This window comes from Nyctereutes procyonoides, unplaced genomic scaffold, assembly GCF_905146905.1.
Source record: "Nyctereutes procyonoides isolate TBG_1078 unplaced genomic scaffold, NYPRO_anot_genome, whole genome shotgun sequence".
Classification (NCBI taxonomy): domain Eukaryota; kingdom Metazoa; phylum Chordata; class Mammalia; order Carnivora; family Canidae; genus Nyctereutes; species Nyctereutes procyonoides.
In genome coordinates this window covers 56,068,831-56,096,480 of record NW_026575043.1, presented here as the reverse complement: position 1 = coordinate 56,096,480, position 27,650 = coordinate 56,068,831, and the positions used below count along the sequence as shown (strand labels likewise).

The window sequence follows — 27,650 nt, the reverse complement described above, 5'->3', positions numbered from 1 at the left end:
CCTTTTGTTAACATGATGAAATACTCTTAAGAGGATTTTTTTAAAAAAGATTTTATTTATTTATTCATGAGAGACACAGAGAGGCAGAGACACAGGCTGAGGGAGAAGCAGGCTCTCTGTGGGGAACTCAATGCAGGACTGGATTCCAGGATTCCGGGATCACAACCCAAGCCAAAGGCAGACACTCAACCACTCAGCCACCCAGGCATCCCTTAAGAGGATTTTGTGACACCAACAGCAATAATACTACTGAGTTCTGTACCCAGTATGTGTCTATATACTACCTTTTGGCCTATGTTTAACTTATGTTGACACAACATTACAGAGCATTCATTGTAATGTTAAGCATTAAAATTAACTGCTGATAAAATTTGTCAGATCACTGAAGGGTGTCCTGAATTCTGGAGTGATGAGAATATCCATTTTATTCCACTGATCACAGTATCCACTATACTTTATTCCCATGGAAATAAGCAAATCACGAAAAGACTCAAAATCATCCATACTCCACATTTTTAGACTTTGCCTTAATGAAAAAATAATCTGGCTAGAAAGGATTGCTTATTGTATTGAAAAATCTATCTTAAAACTGAGTAGACTTATATGTTAAGAATATACTTCCTGTTCAATGAGATGTTTGACTTTTTTGGAACTTGTCTTAGCATCATGGTAGTTCCACTGTACCAGTAAGCTGCATTGCTTGGGCTATGAATGGTTACTTAGCATCAGTGTGTGATTCCAAGACATCATTTGTGAGAATGCTAGTATTCCTTAGAATTAAGAAAACCATGTTAGGGCACCTGGCTGACTCAGTTGGTGGAGCGTGCAGCTTTTGCCCTTGGGGTGTGGGTTAAAGCCACACATTGAGTATAGAGATTACTTAAAAAGAAAGAAAGAAACCCATGTTATAGCAAGAAAAGTCTGGAGGCCTAGTATATGTATTTCTTTACCAAGTATTTTTCCTTGATCACTAAGTACAGCAAATAACTGAAGATAAACTTTATGAAAGCTTTTTTGTAAAAAGCTTTACATGAAAAGGTATTGAGAAAATTAGTTACATTTTGGGTTCAACATAGTAATTTTCTTAGTTCTTATTATTCTTCTTACATTGCAAGAATTATGTGGAACTTGCATTTTTCTTTGCTTGTCTATGTGAGTGGTAGGTTTCAATAGATTAAGCAAATAATGGATCTACTTGTATTTTAAAGCTATTTCATGCAGTGCAGAGACTGCAAAGAATACAAAATCAGCTGAAAAGTATGCGCCATGCAGCAGCAGATGCAAAGCCTGAAAGTAAGTGGAAACTATTACATGATACAGATGAACAGAGAATATTAGTTTAAGTTAGTAGTTATTCTTAAAGCAATCAACTCATGGGAATTAATTATCATCTAGTGATAGCTAAGCATTTTAGAATGGCATTTCCTATGTAATGCATGAGAGCCCTGTTGGAGACATCCTTAAGTTTTTACCTGGTTTTATAATTTCCATTCACTCTTTGGTCAGAGGGTGAAGGGACTGAAAACCACCGTGGAAGGAGGCTCTCTGTTGTGTGAGCATCTAAAATACTTAGGATGGATAGAAAAGATGCGAATAATTGTTGTAGAGCCTGGGCTATAAAGAAAAGAAATAAAATGTTGGGCCCTTAAAGCTGAGTGTTTTTTCATATTATTCGATTGTGCTAATGGCATGGGTAATCCTGGCTCTATTGTTATATTAGCTTTATTTAGAAGATGAATTGTTCTGATATTTCCAGATTACATCACCAAACCCATCCTAGGCATTTTTAGTGTTTTTGCTCAACAGAAGAAAGACCATGTAAACTGAAAGAGTAGTAGAAAGCTCTAATTGGTACTGGATAAATGTAATGTAAGACTTTAGCTGTTCAAGGGTTAATTAATCTTTCTATAATATTATATGAAATATTATACTCTAAGCTATAAGTTATAGAATAAAAAATATAACAAGTGTTGGGGACAGCATGGAGAAAATGGAACTCTAATATGTTGCTGGTGGGAATATAAAATGTTATGACTGCTTTGAAAAACATATCTGGCAGTTCCTCAAAATGTTAAATATAGAGTTACCATGACCCAGTAATTTCATTCCTAGGTACCTACCCAAGGAAATTAAAAACTGTGTCCACACAAAAATTTGTACATGAATGTTCACAGCAGCCTTATTCATAAAGCCAGAAAGTGGAAATAACCCAAATGTCCCAAACTGATGAACGAATAAACAAAATGTGGTATATCAACCCAATGGAATGCAAAGAAATCAACTATTGATACATATACTACATGTATCAAAACATGTTAAATGAAAGAAACTCATCACAAAACACCACATATTTTATGATTCCATCTGTATGAAATGTCCAGAATAAGCAAATCTAGAGAGATAATAATCAAACTAGTGATTGCTTAGGGCTGTAGGGTTGTAGGAGAGAACGGCTGTGTGTGTGTGTGTGTGTGTTGTTTGAGGAGGAAGGGACTGCTAAAGAGTATAGAGCTTCTTTCAGAGCCTATGAAAATGTTCTAAAACTGTGGTTATGGTTGCATAATTCTGAGAATTTACTAAAATCCACTGAATTATACACTTTTTTCAGTACAAAGAAAATACCTTTTTTATGATTTTTTTCTTAGTATAATCTATATCTTTTTAGTGTATGTGCTTTGGATTTGATGTAGGTTCCTTCACAATTTACTGCAAAAAGGTAAGATAAATCTCAAAAGAAACCCATTAAATCATAACTATTTAAAAATTAATATCAGGGGTGCCTGGGTAGCTCAGTTGGTTGGGCATCTGCCTTCGGCTCAGGTCATGATTCCCGGGGTCCGGGGATCAAGTTCCCTATTGGGCTCCCTGCTCAATGGGGGGCCTGCTGCTGCTTCTCCCTCTGCCTGCCTCTCCCCCTGCTTGTGCTTTCTCTCTTTCTGTGTCAAATAAATAAAATCTTAAATAATAATAATAAAATAAAAATTAGTATCGATAGGTAATTTGTATAGGCCTATTCTTACTAAGAAAGTATTAGAAATGTACCATTAATAGTGAATGTTTTGAAATGAAGGTAATGTATGTAAAATTTGGTATGCAGAAAAACAATTGGTTGATCAGTGGAGTTTAATACAATTTAAAATGGTCATCTGGAAGTGTGTTTCTGCAGTATCTGTCTTCAATCTTGTTAGGTTAAATATTTCTTGCTATTATGTTTTAATTCTGATAACTAAACAGAATATCCAAAGATACTTATGGTATTAGTAGTATTTCATTTTTTATTTGAATTGATAGTCTTTAGTTGGCTTTGGCTTTCCAGCCTAAAAAGAAATTGTTTGAGCCAGGAAATAAATAATTATTCACTAAGTAATAAAATTCATGAAAAAAATTGTGTTTTATGCATTTCTTGGGATGTTGATGTAAAATATTGATATAAGTAATATGTTAGTAGATGTTGCTAAATAATAAAATCAATTGCATTGTTAAGTAGTAAGAGAAATAATTGGCTCAAACCCACAGTGTATTAATTCAGTATTTGTTGAATATCTACTACATGTCAGGTGCTGTGCTGAGTGCTAGGAATGGAAAGCAAAAGTTACCTTAGGTTCTCATAATCGAATACAGGAAGGGAAGGCAGTGAACAGTGATCATGCAGCTTTACAGACTTGTTGCTGATGGAACTCAGCACAGGGTTCTATGAGAACAAAGAGGCAAAGCACCAAACCCTAGCACAGAATCAAATGGCTTCCTGGACAAGGTGGCACCTGACTTAAGTTCAAGTTGGAAAGGTGAAGGAGAAGAAGACATTCCATGCTAAGGCACAGTGATCTGAAGGAACATAAACGTAGTAGATGAAGGAGAGAGAAAACAGTAGGCTTCTTCTGACTGCCTGTCTTGAAAAGAAGACAAGAGAGGAAGGGAGTGTGCAAATGAATGAGGAAGACCGTACCGAGGAAGACAGTACTGTGCCTAGACTGAGGGAGGGTAGCGGTGCAGGGTGATTGTGTGCTGCAGAGGAGAGTCAGCCAGACAAACAGAGACTGAAGATCCAGGACGAAAAGGTGAGAAGTGGTAGCAGCCTTTCCTGTGTGCACTGAATGTTCTGCAGCAGTTACCACAATATGTTAATTGTTGGCATATCTGACTCTGACTCAACTAAACTCCAGACTAATCACCGAGTCGTAATTGGTCTTTCTATTTCCAGGCTCAAGCATGCTAAATTACACACACCCGGCCTTCAGTAAATAGTCTGTTAACTAGTTAGGAGATAGGAGTAGAGGCCCAAACCCTGGAAAGGAAGAAAATGATCTTTTCCACAGATAGGAGGGGAGTCAAGTAAGAAAAAAAGGGCTGAAAACATAAAAATAAGATCTTAGGTGTGTAATGTGTGTTCTCTGGGGGTGGACAGGGTGTGGGGAGCAGCAAGTTAAGTTATTGCTTTGTTGATATCTTTCTGGGAAAGTCTTTTTTTTTTTTTGAAGATTTTATTTATTCATAAAAAACACAGAGAGTCAGAGACACAGGCAGAGGGATAAGCAGGCTCCCCCTGGGAAGCCTGATGTGGGACTCAGATCCTGGAACTTCAAGGATCATGCCCTGAGCTGAAGGCAGAGCCTCAACTGCTGAGCCACCCAGGCAGTGGGAAACAGTCTTAAGGGTTGTATTCAGCAGCCTGGGAAAAGAGTACATGACACATGTTTAATTGATCCAGCTATTTCCTTTAAGAAGGTCTACCTAAATTTTCTAAATTACTTAGGGAAAGTTTCTATTTACATAAATAACATAAAAAGTATTTTTAGTGTAGGAATGTGCTTTGTATTTTTTCAGAGTAACAGCCATATTATAAACCACTCACGGAAGTTAATTCATCTTTATACTCTACACTTTAATAAGATTTATTATATAAAAGAAGCTACTCATTAAACTATAGTAGGACCAGTAAGATATTTTCAGAGGGTTTTTAATCAAAAAGTTTGCTGAGATCTTAGTGACCTTATATATAATTTCACCAGGATTTTGAAAGGTAATTTTTTAAAAGCTACATGGAACATATGACTACTTTTCAAGATCTTAAGTTAAAATTTTATTTATTTATTTATTTATTTATTTATTTATTTATTTATTTATGATATAGAGAGAGAGAGAGAGAGGCAGAGACACAGGCAGAGGGAGAAGCAGGCTCCATGCACCGGGAGCCCGATGTGGGATTCGATCCCGGGTCTCCAGGATTGTGCCCTGGGCCAAAGGCAGGCGCTAAACCGCTGCGCCACCCAGGGATCCCTTTAGTTAAAATTTTTAAGAGAACCATTTAAAATGTGGCAGAAACCCTATATTTACATTTTTAACAGTTGTACTGAGGTAAGATGGACATATAATAAACTGCACATATTTGAGGTATACACTTGGTAAGTTTTGACATACTATACACACTGGTGAAATCATCAGCCTTAATCAAGGTAACAAATATATCCATCACCCCCAGACATTTTCTTGTGTCCTGTGTAAAATCTTGCTTTTGACCGTTTCTGTTCCTTTGCCTATTCCCAGGCAACCACTGATCTGCTTTCTGTTACTATAGATGAGTTTGTGAGTTTTTTGTTTGTTTGTGTTTTCTAAAATTTGAATCTTTTATTTATTTTTTAAAGATTTATTTATTTATTTATTTATTTATTTATTTGAGAGAGCACGTACTAGTGGGGGAGCCCGCATGAGGGGCTAGGGGAGGGGCAGAGGGAGAGGGAGAGGGAGACAAGCAGATGCCCAGCTGAGCATGGATCCTGACCCAGGGCTGGATCTCCCAATACTGAGATTGTGACCTGAGCCGAATTTAAGAGTCAGATTCTCAGTGGACTGAGCCACCCAGGTATCTCAAATCTTTTAAATAGGGAAATAATATTTAAGAATTTTAAATCTTTAAAAGCATTTTAGATTTGATTCTTTACATCTCTGATTATATGTAGTTTAAGAACTTGAAGATAGAAAAACTAGTCAGCTAATAGCTAAAGAAGCCAGGATGTAGATTTAGTCAGAAACCACATAGGAATGACTGCCTAATTATAATCTGATTCATTAAACACTTTCTCTTCCCTCCCATTCCCCAGTCTCTAAAAAGAAGGGGAAATATAGGGATGAATGGAAAACTTGCGATTTTGCCATTAATAAAATTTTACATGTTAATATATGGTTAGCACAACAGAACTAAAAATAATGTTAAGGCTCTGGGCCAAACTTAGTATGCAATCTACCTTCGTAGATTACTTAAACCGGAAATCCAATGTTTTAAAAAGTCAAGCCAGAATTTGTAAATGTGTAACGGAAAGATCTGAAATAAACTTCTTAAAGCTCTCTAGGCTGGGAATTTATAACAAAACCATTATTCACTGAAAATCTGTGTGTGTGTATATATTTGTGTACTCTACCAAAATAAGAAAACTTATTAAATATTTAAAGTATAATTTAAGTTACCACTTACTGTAAGCTAATACTTTACTATATCAAAACTACCAAGCATGGAAAACCAAAAATGTTTATGAATGTAGATAATTTCTTTCTTTCTTTCTTTTTTTTTTTTTTTTTTTGCATTTTAACTTGTACCTTTAGTAATATTTTCTTTGGCTTGAAGCTGACAGTGTATAATGTATTACCATTTATGAAGTATTAGAATAGAAATATAAATAGCACCAGAAGTATTATGAAAGAAAAAGCAAATGGCCACTTATGAAAAAAAGAATCTGAGTGAGATTTCATTTGTGTTGCCATTTGTCTTGTGGAGTGCTTAAATACTTAGAACTCGGCAAAATATGACCCAAAAGCTATCTGGCTCTGCAGATGTTAATTTTGTATGTTGTAAAGTATAAAAAGAATTAGGTAGTAATTTGGAAAGATACTACTTTTTCTATAATTATATTAATGTTCTGTATAAATTGCCCTTTGTTATCATTCTAATTAATATCAAAAGATTTTAATGGTCAGGGCACCTGGCTGGCTCAGTTGGAGGATTGTGTGACCCTTAATCTTGGAGGTTATGAGTTTGAGCCCCATGTTGGGTGTAGAGATTATGCTTTAAAAATTGAAAAAAAATTTCAATGGTCAGTATTTCATTATGCAGATTACTTTTGATAGATGTGTCTATTTTTCATGTCTTCTATTTTAAAATGCACAAAGTATCACTATCTCTACTCTTGGGCTGAGTATTTATTTTATTTTTAAAGGTTTAATGAAGAGACTAGAGGAGGAGATAAAATTTAATTCTTATATGGTAACTGAAAAATTTCCTAAAGAATTAGAGAGCAAGAAAAAAGAATTGCATTTTTTACAAAAAGTGGTTTCAGAGCCTGCCATGGGCCATTCTGATCTTCTTGAGCTTGAATCTAAAGTAAGTAATAATCATCTTCTTTTTATAGCTCCCAACGTTATCTCATCCCCAGTCCTGTAAAAATTATGTGAACTGCTTTCTATAGTGTCCAACTCTTGACTCTTACATTAATCTGTACAGAATTTGACAGCTTTTATGAGTTCTTTGTGAGAAATTATAGCATGTAATGCTGTTATTTAATCCACATGATGTTGTAAAGTCTTAGTCAACTGATTAGAAAACTAAGTAGCTTGGGTATGTAAATTAATGCATATAATTGACTCAGGTTTATGTATTCATAATATAATCATTTAAATGGTAAATTTTAAAATATTTTGCATAGCTTTAATTTTATAAAATAAAAAATTTAAAAATAATTTTCAAAAATAATATAACAATTTTATATTTAAAGCTAATATAAAATAAAAATAATAATTTTCAAAAATAATATAGCAATTTTATATTTAAAGTTAATATTTATATTAGCCTTTTATGACTGCTTTGGAATTACTAAACTTTCTTTTAATGCTCACCGAAATCTGGTTTTGTGTTATAATATTTTTGTTCCATAGAAATAAAGCATCAAGCAGATACCTATTTTTAAAAAATAACAAATATTATAATTGAAATATTTTGTTTTGCTAATCCTTTAATGTGTTTAAATGTGCTTAATAGCCACAATAATTAAATACATAATTCTGACCACTTCATTCTTTTATTTTACTTATAGAAATTAGATGTCCAAATGAGATTTGCCTCAAATTTAATGTCATAGAATTAACAGAACTCTATCTAGACTTTTTAAAGGATATACTGAAAACCATGTAATTTTTTGTATTACTTGAAGGATTATATGCTTCTATTGACTTTGTTCACTCTTGTTACATTTGGTAAAGAATTAATGAGTAGGATAAATGGCAGCTATCATTGAATCACAGATCTTTAGAATAGGAAGGGTTTTTAGATGTCATCTGTGTCAACTCAGTTGGGTTCATGAATTCCTTGCACTAAATCCCTGGGGAATGTTAGTCTGACTATCACTTGCAGTGACTTGAAACTCAAAAGCTAAAGTAAGGGGTAACTTCAGATTTGTAGAAATTGTCTTTTTGATAATGTATAAATATTTCAAATAGAATACTTTAGGATAATTTAAACATGGATGGTTATATGTCATCAAAATGTGTAAATATGTATCGTGATCTATGAAATGTAAATGGTTTCTAAAAATAATCATAACAATCCACTTATAATTAACCTATTCCTTGTGAGAAATCACTGGTAAGAACATAAATTCAAAGCTTGTCCCTTTGTGTAATCATAGAAAGAGTTTTAAACTTCTTTACTGTCATACTGTTTTAGATAAATGAAATAAACACAGAGATAAATCAACTGATTGAAAAGAAAATGATGAGAAATGAGCCAATTGAAGGCAAACTCTCACTATATAGGCAACAGGTGAGACCACTCTTTGGGCCCTCGTATTTAGATCTTTCATCTTATTGGTGAACATCTTTGTAAATCCCCAAGGCTGTGTTGTGGATAGCCTTAAAGCAAGAAGGAAGTAAAGAATAAATGCTCTTCTGTTATTGCTACTCTCCAGATTATAACAGAAAATGTGTGGAAAAGCCACAAAAGATGTATGTTCAAGTTTGAAATTCAGTATACCTGATCATGTTTAGTTTCCTTACCGTCTACCAACTGTGGTGATAGAGCTATTTGTGTTTATCTCTGTGAGTGTGAAACTTGCTTTTTTAAATGAAAGCTTAACTTAAGTGGTATAAAATAAAAATATTTGTAATCTTTAATGAATTAAAGGCAATATACTTTTTTCAGGTTTAAAGTTAGTTTGCAAGTATAGAATAAGTTAAATCTTGTGCTAAGGCATTTATCATTTTATCCACAACTATTAGATTGTGAGAGTATAAATGTCCTGTATTTCTAGACAAAAGGTTCAAATGAAAACCATGTATTATCTGAAAAGAACCCAGTCAGTAGTTTAGTGTGATGAGCATTCTGTAACATCAGAAAATACTGAGCTACATAACAAAGGATTTTTCACAGATGCTAAAATTTTTTAAAATATTTTTATATTGGAGGATTTCAACCATATATAAAAGTAGAGAAAATAGTTCAATAAACCCTCATGTGTCCAAGGCTATAACAAGCATGGCCATTCTTATTTCATTATACCCCTAGACCTAACTGGATTATTTTAAGCAAATCTTAGACTTTAAATCATTTCATCTATAAATATTTCAGAATGTATGTCTAGGGATCCCTGGGTGGCGCAGCGGTTTGGCGCCTGCCTTTGGCCCAGGGCGCGATCCTGGAGACCCGGGATCGAATCCCACGTCGGGCTCCCGGTGCATGGAGCCTGCTTCTCCATCTGCCTGTGTCTCTGCCTCTCTCTCCTTCTCTCTCTGTGACTGTCATAAATAAAAATAAATAAATAAATAAATAAATAAATAAATAAATAAATAAATAAGAATGTATGTCTAAAAAATAAAAGTTTAAAAAAATTAACAGCATACCACACCTGAAAAATTCAGGAATTCATAATTCCTTAATATTGGCAAATGTCCAGTGTTCACATTTCCTTGATTTTTTTTTCTTTCTTTCTTTCTTTCTTTTCTTTCTTTTCTTTTTCTTTTTCTTTCTTTTCTTTTCTTTTCTTTTCTTTTCTTTTCTTTTCTTTTCTTTTCTTTTCTCTCTCTCTCTCTCTCTTTCATTACTTTGTTTCAATTGGGATCCTTACAGGATTCATGCACTGCATTTGATTGATTTGTTTAAGTCTCTTTTAATCTATAGATTCTTGTTGCCTCTTATTTATCTATTTAATAATTTTCTTTCAGTTGATTTATTGAAAAAACTTGTTTATCCTATAACATTTTCCATAGTTTGTATTTTACTGATTGGGATGGTATGATGTTCTTTTTTTTTTTTTTTTTTAAGAGAGCACGCACATATGCATACCCAGGTGCCCAGGCTGGATCTCATGACCCGAGATCATGACCTGAGCCTAAATCAACAGTCAGATGCTTAACTGACTGAGCCACCCAGGTGCTCTGCCTTGTGGTATTCTTTTAAAATGTTCCTTTGTTTCCTATATTTCCCATATATTACAACTAGAAGCTTGAACAATGGTTTGGTTTTTGGCAAGAATATGTTCTAGATAGTTATGTACTATCCACTTGGAGGTGATAATATCTGGTTATCTCTTTTTTTGTAGTGTTAGCAGACTTTGATTACCATTGTTCATCCATTAATTTCATTAGAGTTTATAAAATGTTGATACTATGATTCCTTCTCCATTTATTAGCTTGATTGCCTCTATTAAGAGAAACCTTCTCTCATCAACAATTTGATTACACTGAGCTGTAAGTCATATAGGAAAGGCAGGCTACATGCTTGTTTGTTTATCAGTTTTCAAAAAGGAGTGATTTCCTTCAACTCATTTTCATTATCCAACAGTAAAAGTGATCACTTAAGGTAGTTTTTCATTTTTTAGTTGCTTGTTTACTTAACGTCATTATAAATCATAGATGTAATTATATTTGGTAAGTTTAAAACATTTTCCTTAATCATGCTCAAATTGTCCCATTTTTAGCTAGTAGGAGGCTTTTCAAGGAACTTCTGATTCCTTTTTAAGATTCTATTTGTCTTTGATAATGTCCTTGCTTTCTGGTATGACTAAGATATTTATATGCTCATCTTTTATATTTCCTACCCTAGGGCTTGGAATTGAACTTTATGAGCTTGATTTGTTTTAGTAGGAAATAATATCTAGAGACTGAAATCTGAGTATTAGGACTTCTCATTGCTCCGGGGTGGCCATTATTTTAGATCTTTTTAGTGGACAAAGCCAGGAAACAGTTTTTTTCTGTCTTCCTAATGTACACCATAGGTTCATATTTATCCTTCCAGGTCAGATTCAAGGCTACTGGGCTTCTACTTAGCCTCTATCAATCTCACATCTTTCTTCTTCTTCTTCTTCTTCTTCTTCTTCTTCTTCTTCTTCTTCTTCTTCTTCTTCTTCTTCTCTTTTCTTCTTCTTCTCTTTTCTTCTTCTTTTTTTAAGATTTTATCTATTCATGACAGAGAGAGAGAGAGAGAGAAGGCAGAGACACAGGTAGAGGGAGAAGCAGGCTCCATGCAGGGAGCCTGACGTGGGACTTGATCCTGGGTCTCCAGGCTCACGCCTGGGCTGAAGGCAGGTGCTAAACCGCTGAGCCACCCAGGCTGCCCTCACATCTTTCTTCTTATCCCACATTGAAAATTCTCAGTAACTCTAACATAATTTAATTATTTGCTTTAATCCACACTTTACACACAATCGTTTCAAAATAGAAGTAACAATACTACCACCAAAAATATGATTGCTGCTAAAAATTGTTTTTTAGTTTATTTTATCTTAAGGATATATCCCACTAGGGATAGATAAATTACTGTTTTGTTTTCATTTTTTTAAAGATTTTATTTATTTATTCATGAGAGACACACACACACAGAGGCAGAGATACAGGCAGAGGGAGAAGCAGGCCCCACACCCTGAGCTGAAGGCAGACCCCCAACCACTGAGCCACCCAGGCGTCCCCAAATTACTATTTTAAAGTCACTTAGAATAGTTCTATATGAGTACAAATTAAATTTGGTACATATATATGTTTATTTTTATTTTTAGGAATTACTTTTTGAAAAAAATGTATTTATTTATTTTAGAGCAAGTGTGCATAGCAGTAGAGGAAGGGGCAGAGGGTAAGGGAGGAAGAGCATCCTCAACCAGACTCCCCGCTAAGCACAGAGCCCAATGCAAGGCTCAATCCCAGGACCCCAAGATCATGACCTGAGCTGAAATATAGCATTGGCCAATTAACTGTCTGAACCACCCAGGCACCCCTAGGGATTACTTTTTAGGGGATAATTTGTTTTATAATTATTTAAAATCTTTATATGATTCCAAGTCAAATCCAAAAAACAAGAAATACTCAAAGAAGTTTCTAGCATCTACTCTGGTGCTAACCATTCTAATCTTTCCTTCCCTCATAGGTAATTTGTAAATATTTTTATAGTTGAGGGACACCTAGGTGGCTCAGCGGTTGAGCGTCTGCCTTTTCCTCAGGGCGTGATCCTGGAGTCCCGGAATTGAGTCCCACATCGGGCTCCCTGCGTGCAGCCTGCTTCTCACTCTGCCTGTGTCTCTGCCTCTCTCTCTGTGTGTCTCTCATGAATAAATAAATAAAAATTTAAAAATTTTATAGTTTATTATTCCATTAATAATACATATACATAGATTCATATATTCTAATAATACATATACATAATACATATACATAGATTCATATATTTTCCTTCTAGGGAAGAGCATAATATATACACTTTTCCAAGCTTTTTAAAATTCTTAATGATATATACTAATAAAAAGGATAATCTTTATTCCTTTTTTTATAACTTTATTGAGATTCAATTCATATACCATACAATTCACTTATATAAAGTGCACAATTTAGTGGCTTTTAGTATATTCAGAGTCATGCAACCATCACCATAGTCGATTCTAGAACATTTTTACCATCAGACACCTTTTATTAGCAGTCATTTCACATTTCCTCCCCAACCCTTAGCCCTAGGCAACTAAACTTTCCCTATAGATTTACCTATCATGGACATTTCATACAATATGTGGTCCTTTGTGGCTGGCTTTTTTCACTTAGCATAGTTTTTAAAGTTCATCCATGCTGTAGTGTGAGTCAGTAGTTCATCGTTTTTGTTATTGAATAGTATTCTATTGTATGAAAAGATCATATTTTGTTTATCCATACATCAGTTAATGGGCTTTTGGATAATTTTACCTTTTGACTATTATAAATAATGCTTCTGTGAACATTCTTGTACAAGTATTTGTGTGAAAATATGTTTTCATTTCTCTTGAGTATATTCCTAGGAGTGGAATTGCTGGCTCATATAATAATTCTGTGTTTAAGATTTTGAGGAAGTGCCAGAATCTTCCCAAACCAGTCCCACCAACAGTGTATGAAGGTTTTGATTTCTCCCCATCCTTGCCAACACTTGTTATCTGATTGGGGTTTTTTTATAGCCATCTTAGTTGTATGCTTATTCGTGTTCACAGTCACATACTACCCCATTGAGTGGTTATACCACAGTTCATGCAGCCAGTCACAAATTGCACATTTGGGTTGTTGCCATTCTTTCGCTATTACAAATCATGCTTCAGTGAATGGCTTTTTGTTTATGTCTTTACATATTTTTGCCAGTGTTATCTTCAGGATATAGTCCCAGAGGTGAGATTGCTGCATCAAAGAGTAAATGCATATATAAGTTGCTAGATATTGCCAAATTCTTCTCCATAGAAGTTATAGCATTTTATGTTTCCACCTGCAGTGCAGGAGATGCCTATTTCCTCACTGCCTCCCAGTAGAGTTTGTTGTTGAACTTTTAGAGTTTTACCACCTTTGTAGATGAGAAATTGTATCCTGTGATAGTTTTAATTTTTGCTTATCTTATAAACAAGGTTGAGCATTTTCTCACATGAGTAACAGTCGTTTTAATTCCTTTTTAATTGTCCCTTTATGTCTATATCCTCACTTTTTCTATAGGGTTGTTGCCTTTTTTTCTTTATATATTAGAAATATTTACTCTTGGGGCACTGGGTGGCTCAGTCAGTTAAGCATCCGACTGTTGGCCTCAGCTCACGTCTTGATCTCAGGATCACGAATTCAAGCTCGTATTGGGCTCTGTTCTGGGTGTGGAGCCTTTTTTTTTTTTTTTTTACATTTGTTTTTATTTAAGTTCGATTTGCCAACACATAGTATAACCCCCAATGCTCATCCCATCAAGTGACCACTCACTACCCATCACCCAGTTACCCTATCCCCCCACCCACCTCTCCTTCTTTTTCTTTTTTTTACATATTTTTTAAATAAATTTATTTTTTATTGGTGTTCAATTTGCCAACATACAGAATAACACCCAGTGCTCATCCCGTCAAGTGCCCACCTCAGTGCCCGCCACCCAGTCACCCCCACCCCCCGCCCACTTCCCCTTCCACCACCCCTAGTTCCTTTCCCAGAGTTAGGAGTCTTCCATGTTCTGTCTCCCTTTCTGATATTTCCTACTTATTTTTCCTCCTTTCCCTTTTATTCCCTTTCACTATTATTTATATTCCCCAAATGAATAAGACCATATAATGTTTGTCCTTCTCCGATTGACTCATTTCACTCAGCATAATACCCTCCAGGTCCATCCACCTCGAAGCCAATGGTGGGTATTTGTGGAGCCTATTTAAGAAACAAAACAAAACAAACAAAACAAAACAAAACAAAACAGGGCAGCCCAGGTGGCTCAGCAGTTTAGCGCCACCTTCAGCCCAGGGCCTGATCCTGGAGACCCGGGATCAAGTCCCATGTCAGGCTCCCTTCATGGAGCCTGCTTCTCCCTCTGCCTGTGTCTCTGCCTCTCTCTCTCTGTGTCTCCCATGAATGAATGAATGAATGAATGAATGAATAAATAAATAAATAAATAAATAAATAAATAAAACAAGAAAATAAATATTTACTCTTTGTCTTACTTACAATTGTAACATTTTCCCCCACTTTGGTATTTGCCTTTTTACTTTGCTTACAGTGTTGTGTCACCATGAGAAAGTTCTTTATTTTTATGAAATCAAATTTAATAGTTTTTTCTCTTGTTATTTCAGGTTTTGAGGCATAGTTAGGAATGTTTTTTCCTCTTGTAAGTTATAGAGAAATTTATTCAAGTTTTCTTTTTGAACTTCTGTGTTTAATTTTTTATACTTAAGTCTCTGATCTATTTAGAATTTTTTCTGGGCTGTGTTATTTATTGAATATAGCTATCCAATTATCTAACTGTCCTAATGCCAGTTAGTAAAAAGTCCATTTTTCCCCCTATGGCTTTGAGATTCTGTTTGTTCTAATTTAAAAATACTATTGGATTTCCTATTTTTCCATTGGCCTATCTGTTCAGGTATTCATATTAACATTTACAGAAGCTTTATAATCAAGTTCAAATAACTGATTAAAGTAGCTATGTTCATCCCCAAATTGCTCTACTTTCTCAGGATTTTACTTACAATTCTTGTTTGTATGTTATTTCAGTAAGTTTTATTATCAACTTATCCAGCTCTTGAAAAAAATAATTTTTTAATTATTGGGTTTGCTTTATATTTATTCTTTACCTCAGAGCTTACGTGTTTATGATATTTGAGTCTTCGTGTCTCCATTTATGCAAATTTATTTTTTGCTTTTTTAGGAGTGTTTGTTTTCCTCAAGGTTTTGGAACTTCTCTTGCTTACATATTTTATTTTTTGCTCTTAATAATTGAGGGCTTTTCTTTCCTTATGCCTTCTGATTGATTTGTCTAAAAGTGCTATTGATTTGTTTACTGTTTTCCCATAGTTTCTCTTGTTTTTTTTTTTTAGGTATATAATCATATACTATGAAAATTCCAACTTTTTCTGTCAAATTCTTACACTTCTAATTACTTTCTCTTCTAATGGTATGAGCAAATACCTTCAACACAATATTAAATTATAGTGGAGATAATGGGTATTTTTACCTTGTTCCAGATTTAGTAGGATATACTCTTATGTTTCTCTATTAAATAAGATCCTGGGGACACCTGGGTGGCTAAACCAGTTAAGCATCTGCCTTTAGCTCAGGTCATGATCTTGGGGTCTGGGGATTGAGGCCCACCTCAGGCTCCCTGCTCACTGGAGAGTCTGCCTCTTCCTCTCCCTCTCAGGCCCTCCCCACAGCTCATGCTTGCTCTTACTCTCTCTCAATTAAATCTTTAAAAAAAAAAATAAGATACTGGTTTGGACTGAGTTTTTTATTTATTTTGTGTTAAGGAAGTATACCATCAATTCCTGTATGGTTCTGGTACTCTTACCATTCCTTCTCTCTCTCTCTCTCTCAGCTAGAATAATTCCATAGAGAGAAACATTCTTTCATCATCTATCTTTTCATTTTTAAACAGAGAAAATAGACTTGTTTAAAGGGTTTGCATTAGAGATTTCCCCTCCTCTGCCAATTTTGTGTGAAGAAAATATTTGTACTATTTCACTTAAGAGTTTGGCTAATGTTTTTCTTAAACTAGTTCAGCCATGATTCATTTAAGGAAATCCCCCAAAAGTCGCTAAGTAATATAAAGTGCTACATTCATGGCTAAGAGCAGCCATTTGGATTGTGTAAACATTTCTCTAATTCTGGTGAGTCACATGTTTGATTTTAAACCTGCACTTTATTTATTAGAATGCCCCAAATATAATAAATGTTTGAACATTTCATTTTCAGAGTATGGATATTGATTTTAGGTAAGATACCTATGTTGTAGTTTTGAAAATAAAACATTGTTTTCTTTCAATGAAAGGAAACCTACCATGAATAGACTTAAGGAGAGCTTCTATTTACTTACCTAGAAAGTATCTTCATTAACGTTTGAGTGTTACATGACAGTATTTTAATATTTTTATTACTACTATATTTTTGTTTCTCGCTGATGTAGCTATATTTTCAGGGCTTTTGTCTTTCAAATGTTTTGGGTTGATATTTAGTATATATCGTATACTCATGTTAAACAGATAACTGATGATGATAGGTGGGAGGGCAAATGGTATTGGTTAGGTGAAGCCAACCTGATATTGAAAATTTAGCTTGGTAAAATCTTAAAAATCAATACTTTTACAAGACAATGGAAAGTTGATTGTGTGTCTAATTTTACATTCATATTTAATACTCAATTAGGCATCCATTATATCTCGTAAAAAAGAAGCCAAAGCTGAGGAACTTCAGGAAGCAAAGGAGAAGCTAGCCAACCTAGAGAGAGAAGTGTCAGTGAAGACAAATCAGACCCGTGAATTTGATGGCACCGAAGTTTTGAAGGGAGATGATGTAAGTTGAGATGTGATATGAGTATTGTTTTTATTTGAAAACATTCATGTTTTTGACTTTTTTAGTTTGGTTGTCAGTAATAGAAAGTTAATCTTATTTTATAAAACCTGGTTTGAGACTGAAAAGTCCTTGCAATTATATTAAGATGTTCTTGCTCTACAATGACAGATCTTAGTAATTTTATGAGATAATGTTCCAAATTTTTACTTTTTAATTAAGCAAATTTATATTGGATTTATTAATTATAAATATTGTTATAAAAGTAAGACAAAATGAATAGAAACTAACAGATAAGACAAAAATTCATATTCATTGATAAATGTCATTCCATAAAGGGCTGAGAAAATAATATCCCGAAGTTGCTTTGTCAGTAATGTGTATTTGGCCACTGAGTCTGGCACCATTTAAATGACTTTACTGTAGATGCTTATAAATTTTAAAAATACAACTCAATCTTATGTTGGTATAAACAAATTTTTGAACAATCTTTTAAAAGCTGTTATTTGATTTATCCTTCTGTCAGACTTGTGAGATTAGTAGGACGAGTAATACTGCCATTTATATATACAGCTAAACTTAAGTACCACAAATAAAATCCCTCATTTCATTTTCATAAAGTTAGCTCAAGAAAGAATGAATAAATGAAGCACAATATCTTGTCTTAAAGCACAGTGATTTTTTTTTAAGTAAGTGATAGATTATATTTTAATTCCCAATCATTGTCTGTACTTCACCACTTCTTATAAATCATTTATTTTATTAGCTACTTAGCTACTAAGCCTCAGCAAAAGCTACTTTGAAAAGCTGCTCATATCTAAACTTCATTTTTGGCTTTGAATAGTTACCAAATTCACACTGTAACAAATTGGCAGTGAACCTTCACAGTGCCAAACACAAGTGAGTTGTTCCCACGATACCACTTTTCTCTGTGGTGTTTCCAATTGTTAGCCTCCCAGGATGCCTTTATCTTTTTGGGAAGTAGCAGATTTCACCAGTCATCACTTGACTGAAAAATTCCTTTGGCTTTTAATATCCACTTCCAGATTGCTTTAAGAGATGGGAATATTTTAAATGTTACTTGGAACCCAACAGGGTGTGCTTCGTGACATCCTTGCAATCCAGCGGGAGGCGGGAGGGAGGTTAATTATGCAGCAGTTTTGTTTTATAAGAGACCATGCTACCTCCTACCATTTTTGTCTTAAGAAAATGCTGCCCAATTGACAAGAAATACTAATAGCCATGGCCACATTTGGCATGAATAGTGCTTATAAATTCAGCATTAAATATTCCTTCTATGCAAATGTGAGGATAAAGAACATAGTGCCAACCTATTAAGTTTTATTTTTGATAAATTATAGTGAATAAGAGAAGTATCTGATGACAGAAAAAGCATACTTTTTTTTAAAGGGAAAAAGATAATTTTGGAAATCATAAGGTCAATTTAATTTTTAAACAATATCTGGTCAGAAACTAGAACAAATCAAGTAAATCATTTGGCAGTTACCTAAAAGAACAGAAGGTATTGGGGAACATTAAGCATAATTTTGTAAAGAACAAATCTTGGTAGACCAGTTTTAAATTCTACTTTGTTAAAGTGATAGACCATATGGACAAAAGGGAGGAAGTTTGTTATACTTAAAATTATATAATATAGCTGGACTTCAGTGAGGTTTCATTTGGTATCACATGGTAATCACCAAAAATCATGTTTTTTGCCACCCATATGTTAACACAGTTGGTGAGAGAGTATCAAGTAGTAGCATGGCATTTAGAAAGAATAAGTATACCAGAGTCGCAAATAGGAGAATGAAGAAAAAGAGGGGCTAACATTAATTGCGCACTTGTATAAATATAAGGCTCTCTGCTAGATGCTTTGCAAACACGTACTTCTTTATTTCTTATATTTTTGTTACTGTTATTTCTGTTTTACAATTGGGTGAAGCTCAGGGAGATTATAGATGCACTTATAAGTAATAAGTGGCCAAGCAGGGGTTCAGGTCTTTCTCACATGTTCCTGTTGACCTTGAACAAATCATTAATTAATCTATAAAATGGGGGTAATTGCTCTTCACTGCCATTATAAAGAACACATGAAATAATGTCAAAGCTTCCAAGAAACTGGAAGGCTTAGTCATCATATAACATCTGGCATCTGGAAGTCATCATTCCCATGAGCTTCATGTTACTACATGTGTGAAAGGTGATAGAGTGGAATGGTTAAGGGTATAGCTCTAGAAATTGGTTGCTTGAGTGCAGATACTGGCTTTATCATCTTACAGCTAGTTAACCTTGGGCAGATTCTGTAACCTCTTTGTACTCACCTGTAAAATATACCTCCTAGAATTATTATTATACAGATTAAATGAATTAATACCTGAAAAGTGCTTAGAATAGCACAGCACATGCTGAGTGCTCAGTTAAGCATTAGCTCTTGATATTTTTATATTTTTGTCAGTCACTTAAGAGAAAAATTTGAAAGCTAAGAATATAGTTTACAGCTTAAAACTTGAAATTAATATTTCCCAAACTGGGTACAATTCAGTAGCAGTACATATGAAATAACTTTTGTTTTTTGGATAAATAATTTACACAGACTCAGGATAAGAACATTAATGAAAGTCATTTTAGCTACTCTATTCATGGAGCAGTTACCATGTGCTCAATCTTTATTTTTTTTATTTTAAAATCTTAAATTTTTTATTTAATTTATTTTATTTTTTAAAGATTTTATTTATTCCTGAGAGACACAGAGAAGCAGAGACACATTCTTGGTGACAATTGCACAATGGTGTGAATATACTTAGTGTCACAGAACTGTACACCTAAAAATGGTTAAAAGGATAAATTTTATACTTCGTGTGTTTAACCACAGTAAAACACACATGCAATATATCCTAATTTCATCCTCTCAAAAAACCTGTAAGGTAAATATTATCTCCATTTTGTGATTGGGAAAATAGGCTTAGAAAAATTTAAGTAACATGCCCAAAATCACACAGTTAGTGAGTTGCAGAGTAAGGATTTGAACGCAGGTCTGACAGTCACTGTTAGCTTACTAGAAACTGTATGTCAGCCATTTGTTTGTATGTAAACCTTTGTTCCTTGATTATCCATATGTGGTTGTTTGATTAATCTTTTCTTGGAAGAATTTAGAAATGTGACTGTGTTAATAAGGATAAATGTAACACATATTATACATATAGTAATATATTTCTTTGTCATTTTCTTTTTAGAGGTCAGCTAGCAGTTTTTAAAGTTCAATATTGAAGTATGCATTTTGATGCTTCCTATTCCTATTAAACTTAATATTCCAGATGTTACAATTTGTCTGAGAATTTTAGCTCTTCTGTTTGCAGATAATAAGTGCTACAGGCATTTGTTCTTCATTAGACTTTTTCATTAGTATTCCCTGGGTGTTTCTTATTAATAAAATATGAAGTGTCTAAAAATACTCCTTTTTTTATTGTACTGTATCACTTGAACATTTTATTTTCATTTTATTGCCTTAATTATGGCAGTAAGCACAGGAACGTGTTTATCTTTTATTGTGCCAGACTTCTGACATGGATAGGAATTTCTTGAACTAATGAAATTATCTTCTCAGTGGTAGAAATTTTCTTGCCAGTCTAGTCTATCTTGATTTCTTTCTCTTCACACCGGTATTTGGTAGGTGTAAGAACATTAAATTTAGAGAGTGTAGTCTCTTCACATAACTAAAAATTGATAATAATGAGTATCTTTTTTATATCTTGAGGTATTTTATATTGGATTTTAGTATGTAGTAAGTATAAATCTGTTGAATTGATATTCTCAAAGAATTTTGAATGCTGTCATCTCTGAGAGAAGTTACCCAAAAAATTCCATAGAGCTTTGTCCTTGATACCAACCTGTTTATTATTATCAATAATTTAGATTAATTAATGTTTATTATGTAGTTACAATGTGCCAGAGAAATCCTAGGCTTATTATATACATTATCTCATTCATTTTCTTGAACAACTCTACAAAATAGTTATGATCATTATTCCCAGATTGTACAGATACAGGAACTGAGGCACATGGAGGATTTGTGCTAACTTACCCAAGATCACATGGCTAGTAAGTAGTACCATGATTTGAATTGAGGTGGTCTCCCTCCAGAACTATTAATAATTTTCACATAACAGGAAGCTTAAAGGTATAGTCAGCCTGAGAGAGATGATAGAATTAGGGTTCAAAGTCATCTTGGGAGGTAGGAGCAGTGTGCTAAAACAAACAAAATCCCATTAACAGGATTATGAACACAGTGTTGTAGAATGCAAGTTTTGTCTGACATCTCAATACATCACCCGTGAGTGATGCAGAATTAGAAAATAAATTATTATACTCCATTAATAAAAATGTAATATCCTATTTATGGTGAAATTATACCTGGAATACTATTTATATTCTTGGTATATGTTTTAAGAAGGACATAGTCAAGGCAGAGTCCAGTGAATGTGACTAAAATGGATGAAAAGTCTGGCAATTTTCATAGGAAAAATTGATTATGTATTAACTGAGAACAAAAAAAAAGGCATAATAGAATTGCATTTAAATTTCAAAAGGATTATGGAAAGGATGGTGTGTGTACGGAACAAGTTAACATAGCAGGCCTGAAACTGCTATTCTTAGAAAATCTTGTTTGCAAGTTTGGCCCTTGGCTGGCATCTAGGAACTTGGAATTTAGAAAGATTCCCACCATTCCCTGATAAGAATTGCTCACTGTGCCTAAACCTCATGTACAAAGAATGTAGTTTATGTTGAACACCTGCTTTCCTTCTCAGAGCCTGGACTTCCGTGAGGGCTGGGCAGAGGCTGTGCATCCGTGACCAGCCCCCGAGTAAAATGCCTGTGTGCCGAGTCTCTAATGAACTTACCTGGTTGGCAACATTTCACAAATATTGTTATAACTCATTGCTGAAAGAACTAAGGGAGAAGACTCTTGGAAGCCTCCCCGTGGTTTCCTCTGGATTTCATCCCATGTGCCTTTTTCCTTTGCTGGTTTTGCTTTTATGTTTTCACTGTAATAAGGCATTGCCAAGTGTATGGCTATATGCGGAGTTCTTTGAGTCCTCTTAGCAAACCAAGAGGGGATGATCTTGGGGACCCCTACACAGATGGATTGGTATTCTTGTTTGTTTGACAGAAGGCAGAATTAGGACCAGTAGTAAGAAAGAAATATTTGATTGACTGCAAGGAAAAATTTCTACAACTTAAGCTTTCTTCAGTAGTGAAGCAGGCTGCTTTGCTAAAGTAGAGTGCTCCACTATTTAAAATATTATGACAGAAGCTAGGTGAGGGACATTTTAGAAATAATTTGTGCATTTAGTAGAAAAAAGGGATTGGACTGAATCAATGCTTTGGGGTTTTTTCTAATCTTAAAAAAAATCTGATTATACAAGTAATACCTGAATATATTCTTATGGTATGAAAATCAAACAATTCACATAAAGTAACAATCTTCCTTGGCAAACCTCCAAGTCCCTTAGTCCCTTTACCAGAGAGAAACCACTGCTTCCAGTTTTGTGTATTTCAGTCTTTTTTCTAAAGATAGATATAGATAATACTGTTTTATGGTTGTTGTTTTTTTAAGATTTTATTTATTCATGAGAGACACAGAAAGAGAGGTAGAGACATGGGCAGAGGGAGAAGTGGACTCCATGCAGGGATCCCCATCCGGGACTCGATCCTGAGACTCCGGGATCATGCCCTGAACCGAGGGCAGACACTCAACCACTGAGCCACCCAGGCGTCCCTGTTTTGTGGGTTTTTTAAAAATATAAATGATATTATACTGAACATACTGTACAACTTGCTTTTAATAAAAGTCTTGGAGATTTTTCCATGTCAGTAAATGAGGAGATTAAGAGAATTCTGTAGAGGTTAAAAGAATCAGCTCTGGAGCCAGAACACCTTTGTGCAGATCTCTTTTCTGCCATCTGTCAGCTCTTCAGCCTTGACATGTTACTGAATTCCTCTGTGCCTCAGTTTCCTTGTCTATAAGGTGCTGTAACTGCTGTGGAAAAAAGTATGACTTCTTCAAAAGTCAAGCACAGAATTACCATATGACCCAAAAATTCCTCTCCGAGGTTAGAATCCTCATGTGGTTTTCTGTTAGGTCTTTCTAAATGCAAACTATTGCTCTTATTCTAAGTTATGTTAACTTGAATTATTTGGACAGAATTTTAATATTAAGTGACCTTAGCTTTCTATAATTTGGAGTGCTCTTAAAATGTTTACATAGAATTATCTAACTTTATGCAGGATTCAGTGTGAGAGGAGACAGAAAAACATAGTATTATAGTAAAGCATAATAGTTAATGGTCATATATTTGGCTCTGAGTTGTTAATAAAAGATTGCTGCGGTATGATTTTTTAAAGATAGCATAATGAACTTAACTAAGGAGCATGTCTTCCAAAATAATACCCTTACAATTTCCCCAGCTCATACCCATGACCCTGAGGTGTACTCCCATAGCACTCTGTTCCTGTGTGTTGTTAACATACAACACGCTTAAGATCACTTGTTCAGTTTCTGCTTCCCCTAAGAAAGTAATAAGCTCCATGGTGTCAGGGGCTTATCTCTTGTTCACCATCATTTACTTAATACCTGACATGTAACAGGCACTTAATAAATGTGTGGAAATCTGAAAGTATATAGTATAATCTAGATGTATGTATGTTTTCCATAGAAAAGTGATAATATTAAAAATGTATGTCTTGGCACTTTTTAATAGGCTTCAGTTGTTAAGAAAAATGATTTATATTAACTCTTCATCCTAACCGTAGCTGTGTATTTCTTTGTATAAATAAAGTTATTTTTAGACACCTGACCATAAACCTAAATCTGCCATTTAATCTGGTAGCCTCCATTAATTCTTTGGTAAATAAAAATTCTGCTGTTTCACAAGTGGCAATCTGAGTGTGATGACTATCTCTCTTAATGGAAGAGCAAAGGATCGAGCCTATGCCTCTTGTAGTAGTCTCATAGCTACGGATCTTTCCCATCTTAGTCAACTTGATATCTCTGAATCTCTGCTTTAATTATTTGAAAAAGCAAATAAAAAATCAGCCCTGATGATGCAATGATGGTACCCTTCCTAGAACTGTCATTCAAATAAATGCCTGCCTTTTGATTCTAAAGTTTCGTTTGTTTTAAGATTTATTTATTTTAGAAGGGCTAGGGGAGGGACAGAAGGAGAAAATCTCAAGCAGACTTCCTACTGAGCGTGAAGCCTGATGCAGGATTTGATCCCATCACCCATGAGATCACGACCTGAGCCAAAACCAAGAGTCAGTCGCTCAACCTACCAAGCCACCCAGGCGCCCCAGCGTCTGAACTTTTTTATAGTAACAAATGAACCTCTAGTTAAGGTTCCATTGGCACTTCATGCATTGAAAGGTCACCCCTGGTTAATGGTGTATGTGTATAGAGCCCATTGTATTTTGTTCCCTAACCATTACAATAAGCTCACCTGTTTTGCAGTTATGTTTGCAGTTAAAAATGTGCTTGGTCAAATAATGTTTATAAGAAGCTTTAGAAAGGTCCCACCAATTCATTCTACAGCTACCGATAGAAATCCTAGAGCTAAATTGCAAAGATTATGAAATCTTCTTTAAATACTTCAAAGAGAAGCACTGTGAAGATAAGGGAATCCTGGCAAGGTTTGCTGCAGCTGTCAGATCCCAAAAAATGAGGAATCAAATTTTGACACTTGTAATTGAATCATCCACCCTTCTAAGTGAGCCCAGGCAAACCTGTGATATTTTTAGAACCTTTCAAATCACATTACACTCTTTAGAGTTCATAGCAGGACCTGAGGCCCCTAAAATTTCCCAAGAGATGGAACAAAACAGAATCAAATAAATTTGGCTCAATTCACTGTAACAGAAGTAATGTAATTATGCATGCAATCTAGGTAATACTACAGTTGCAACCCCAAATTTGAAAACTTTTCATAGCAAAATGTTTTGAGAGTTAACTGCTTGGACAGCAGTTGAAAAATCCATTATCTCTAATATAGTAACAGCTGTGCGGTGGTGATTTGATTTATAATAGAAGCATAAAGACGATGGATGGTATGATTAACTGTGTTTCACAGATGGGTGTTCCTATGCCACAAGTTTCATTTAAGACAGAGTTCTACCAGCATATATCATATTGCTTATTATAGACTCTCTCAAAAGAATTAGCAGTTAACTATCTACTACCATTTATAGGTAATTACATTGCTTATGCTTTGGTTGGTAAAATTATCTGATTTATTTAAAAAAATTTTTTAAAGATTTATTTATTTATTTGAGAGAGTGGAAGCGATCACAGTGGGGGGGCAGAGAGAGAGAATCTCAAGCTGACTCCATGCTGAGTGTGGGGCTTTCTCCCAGGACCCTAACATCATGACCTGAGCCAAAATCAAGAGTCGGACGCTTAACCAACTGAGCCACCCAGGTGCCCCAAATTTTTCTAATATAAAGTTAAAAACCTAATACTAACAGGTTACGAAAGATTAGAATAGTATTTGTATGTGTGTCTATATTGGCACTAGTGATTTGAAAGGACTATCATTTTAACAGAAAACAAAAGTTGCTTTGAAACATTTTTTTCCTGCCTTAAAACAAATAGCAACTCTGAGTCTAGACTTCAGGGAGTACAAATGATTTATTGAAGTATAACATAAAAAAAGACCTCTTCAGATTTTCTACAAGTCTGAATTCAGACAGAATGGAAGACACTGACAAATGGGAGAAAAAATCATGGCCATTGGGCAAATTCATGCTTTGGAACATGAACACTTTGGAACAGTTGGTATTATCTCATCTGACACCTAACTCTCTTGAGCCTTTCTCTGTCGTTTTCCATGCTTAAAAATCAACTGATGAAGTAACTGACAGAGATGTGATTTAATTAAGAAATGGAAAATAGCATGCATATTGGACTAACAGGATTTGAGGACAAAAGTACTCATTCTAGTCCAGTTTTTCCCACTTGCTGTACTTTGGTGAGTTGTATTAATTTCTCTACAGTTTTCCTTCTCTGTAAAAGGGAAAGAGTGCTTTAAAAAAAAAAAACATATCTTTGTGGTTCTTGACAATATAAAGCATTTATTATATGACTGTCTTGTAAAGTCCTCACAGCAAATTGCTGTGGAAATAGTTCTGATGCCAGATACCAAGGTGGAAAATTTGCAGCAGGAGCAGAGAGATTCTTGTTTCCGCTTAAATATCCAGAATGATGCCTGGAATCTAATAATGCTTTGAGTTCCAGATAAGCTTGAAAAGCACTTGTAAATGGTTATATACTTAAGGAAATAAGCTGCTTTGTCCATTTAAAAAGCTAGCCCAGATTTTGATCATTACTATTAAAGGTTATAAAATATATTAAATGGATAAAAAGAGAAAGAACATCTGGCAAATTCCGTTTTGATCACAAAGGAATCTGTAAAATTAGTCCTGAAGCTAGAAGCTAGCACTATAAAGCATTAATCTTATTGATCCCAACATTTTAAATGATGGCTGTTCTTTCATAAATGACAAATTTGTGTTATAAATGTACATTGGTCCAAATGATTAGTAATAGCTGCTATAATGGGCCTTCCTGTGCAATGGCAAGCTGCATAGTTCACTTTATTTTTTTTTATTTTTTTTTCATAGTTCACTTTAATGACAAATTTGCTTTATTGACCTGCTATAGTGCACTATAGAAAGCTTTTCCTTAATGTTCCAAGGATATGTTGCTTATCTCCTATGACAGAGTTCCTTTAAAAATTATTTTAAAAATATTTTTAAATTAAAATATTTTTAAATTAAGTATTTAAAAAATAAATCCCAAGAAATTCAGTTAATTCTTATCCGCCAAATACAATGGCTATTTTTATTTATTAATTCTCTCCCAATATTGGCTTATAAATATATATACAAAATTTTTACATAGCTGTACTCAGAGTATATAGATTTATAATTGCAGTAGTAATTATTCTATTTTAGTTTTTTTAAATATTTTATTTATTCATGAGAGACACACAGAGAGAGAGGCAGAGACACAGGCAGAGGGAGAAGCAGGCTCCATGCAGGGAGCCAGATGTGGGACTCGATTCTGGGTCTCCAGGATCACACCCTGGGCTGCAGGTGGCGCTAAACCGTTGAGCCACCCAAGCTGCCCCTCTATTTTAGTTCTAAAGAGCATGCATCACACCTTGATTTATACTTTTCTACTTATCCTAATTACTTGACATTTCTTTTTTTTTTTTAAGTTTATGTATTTATTCATGAGAGAGACAGGCAGAGAAGCAGAGAGAGACGCAAGCTCCACACAGGGAACCCAATGTGGGACTCGATCCCGGACTCCAGGATCA

At 34.4% G+C, this 27,650-nt stretch overlaps 1 protein-coding gene across 5 annotated transcripts in view; it reads left to right on the top strand.

Annotated features, from left to right (window-relative positions):
• Nucleotides 1–27,650, top strand: part of IFT81 (intraflagellar transport 81) — a 179,434-nt gene that overhangs the window by 109,242 nt on the left and 42,542 nt on the right. For all 5 annotated transcript variants that reach the window (XM_055321886.1, XM_055321882.1, XM_055321884.1 and 2 more), the window contains 4 exons: nt 1,209–1,293; nt 7,209–7,372; nt 8,711–8,806; nt 17,131–17,277. In XM_055321886.1, coding sequence (XP_055177861.1) covers nt 1,209–1,293; nt 7,209–7,372; nt 8,711–8,806; nt 17,131–17,277 — 492 coding nt within the window. The remainder of the gene's footprint in view (nt 1–1,208; nt 1,294–7,208; nt 7,373–8,710; nt 8,807–17,130; nt 17,278–27,650) is intronic.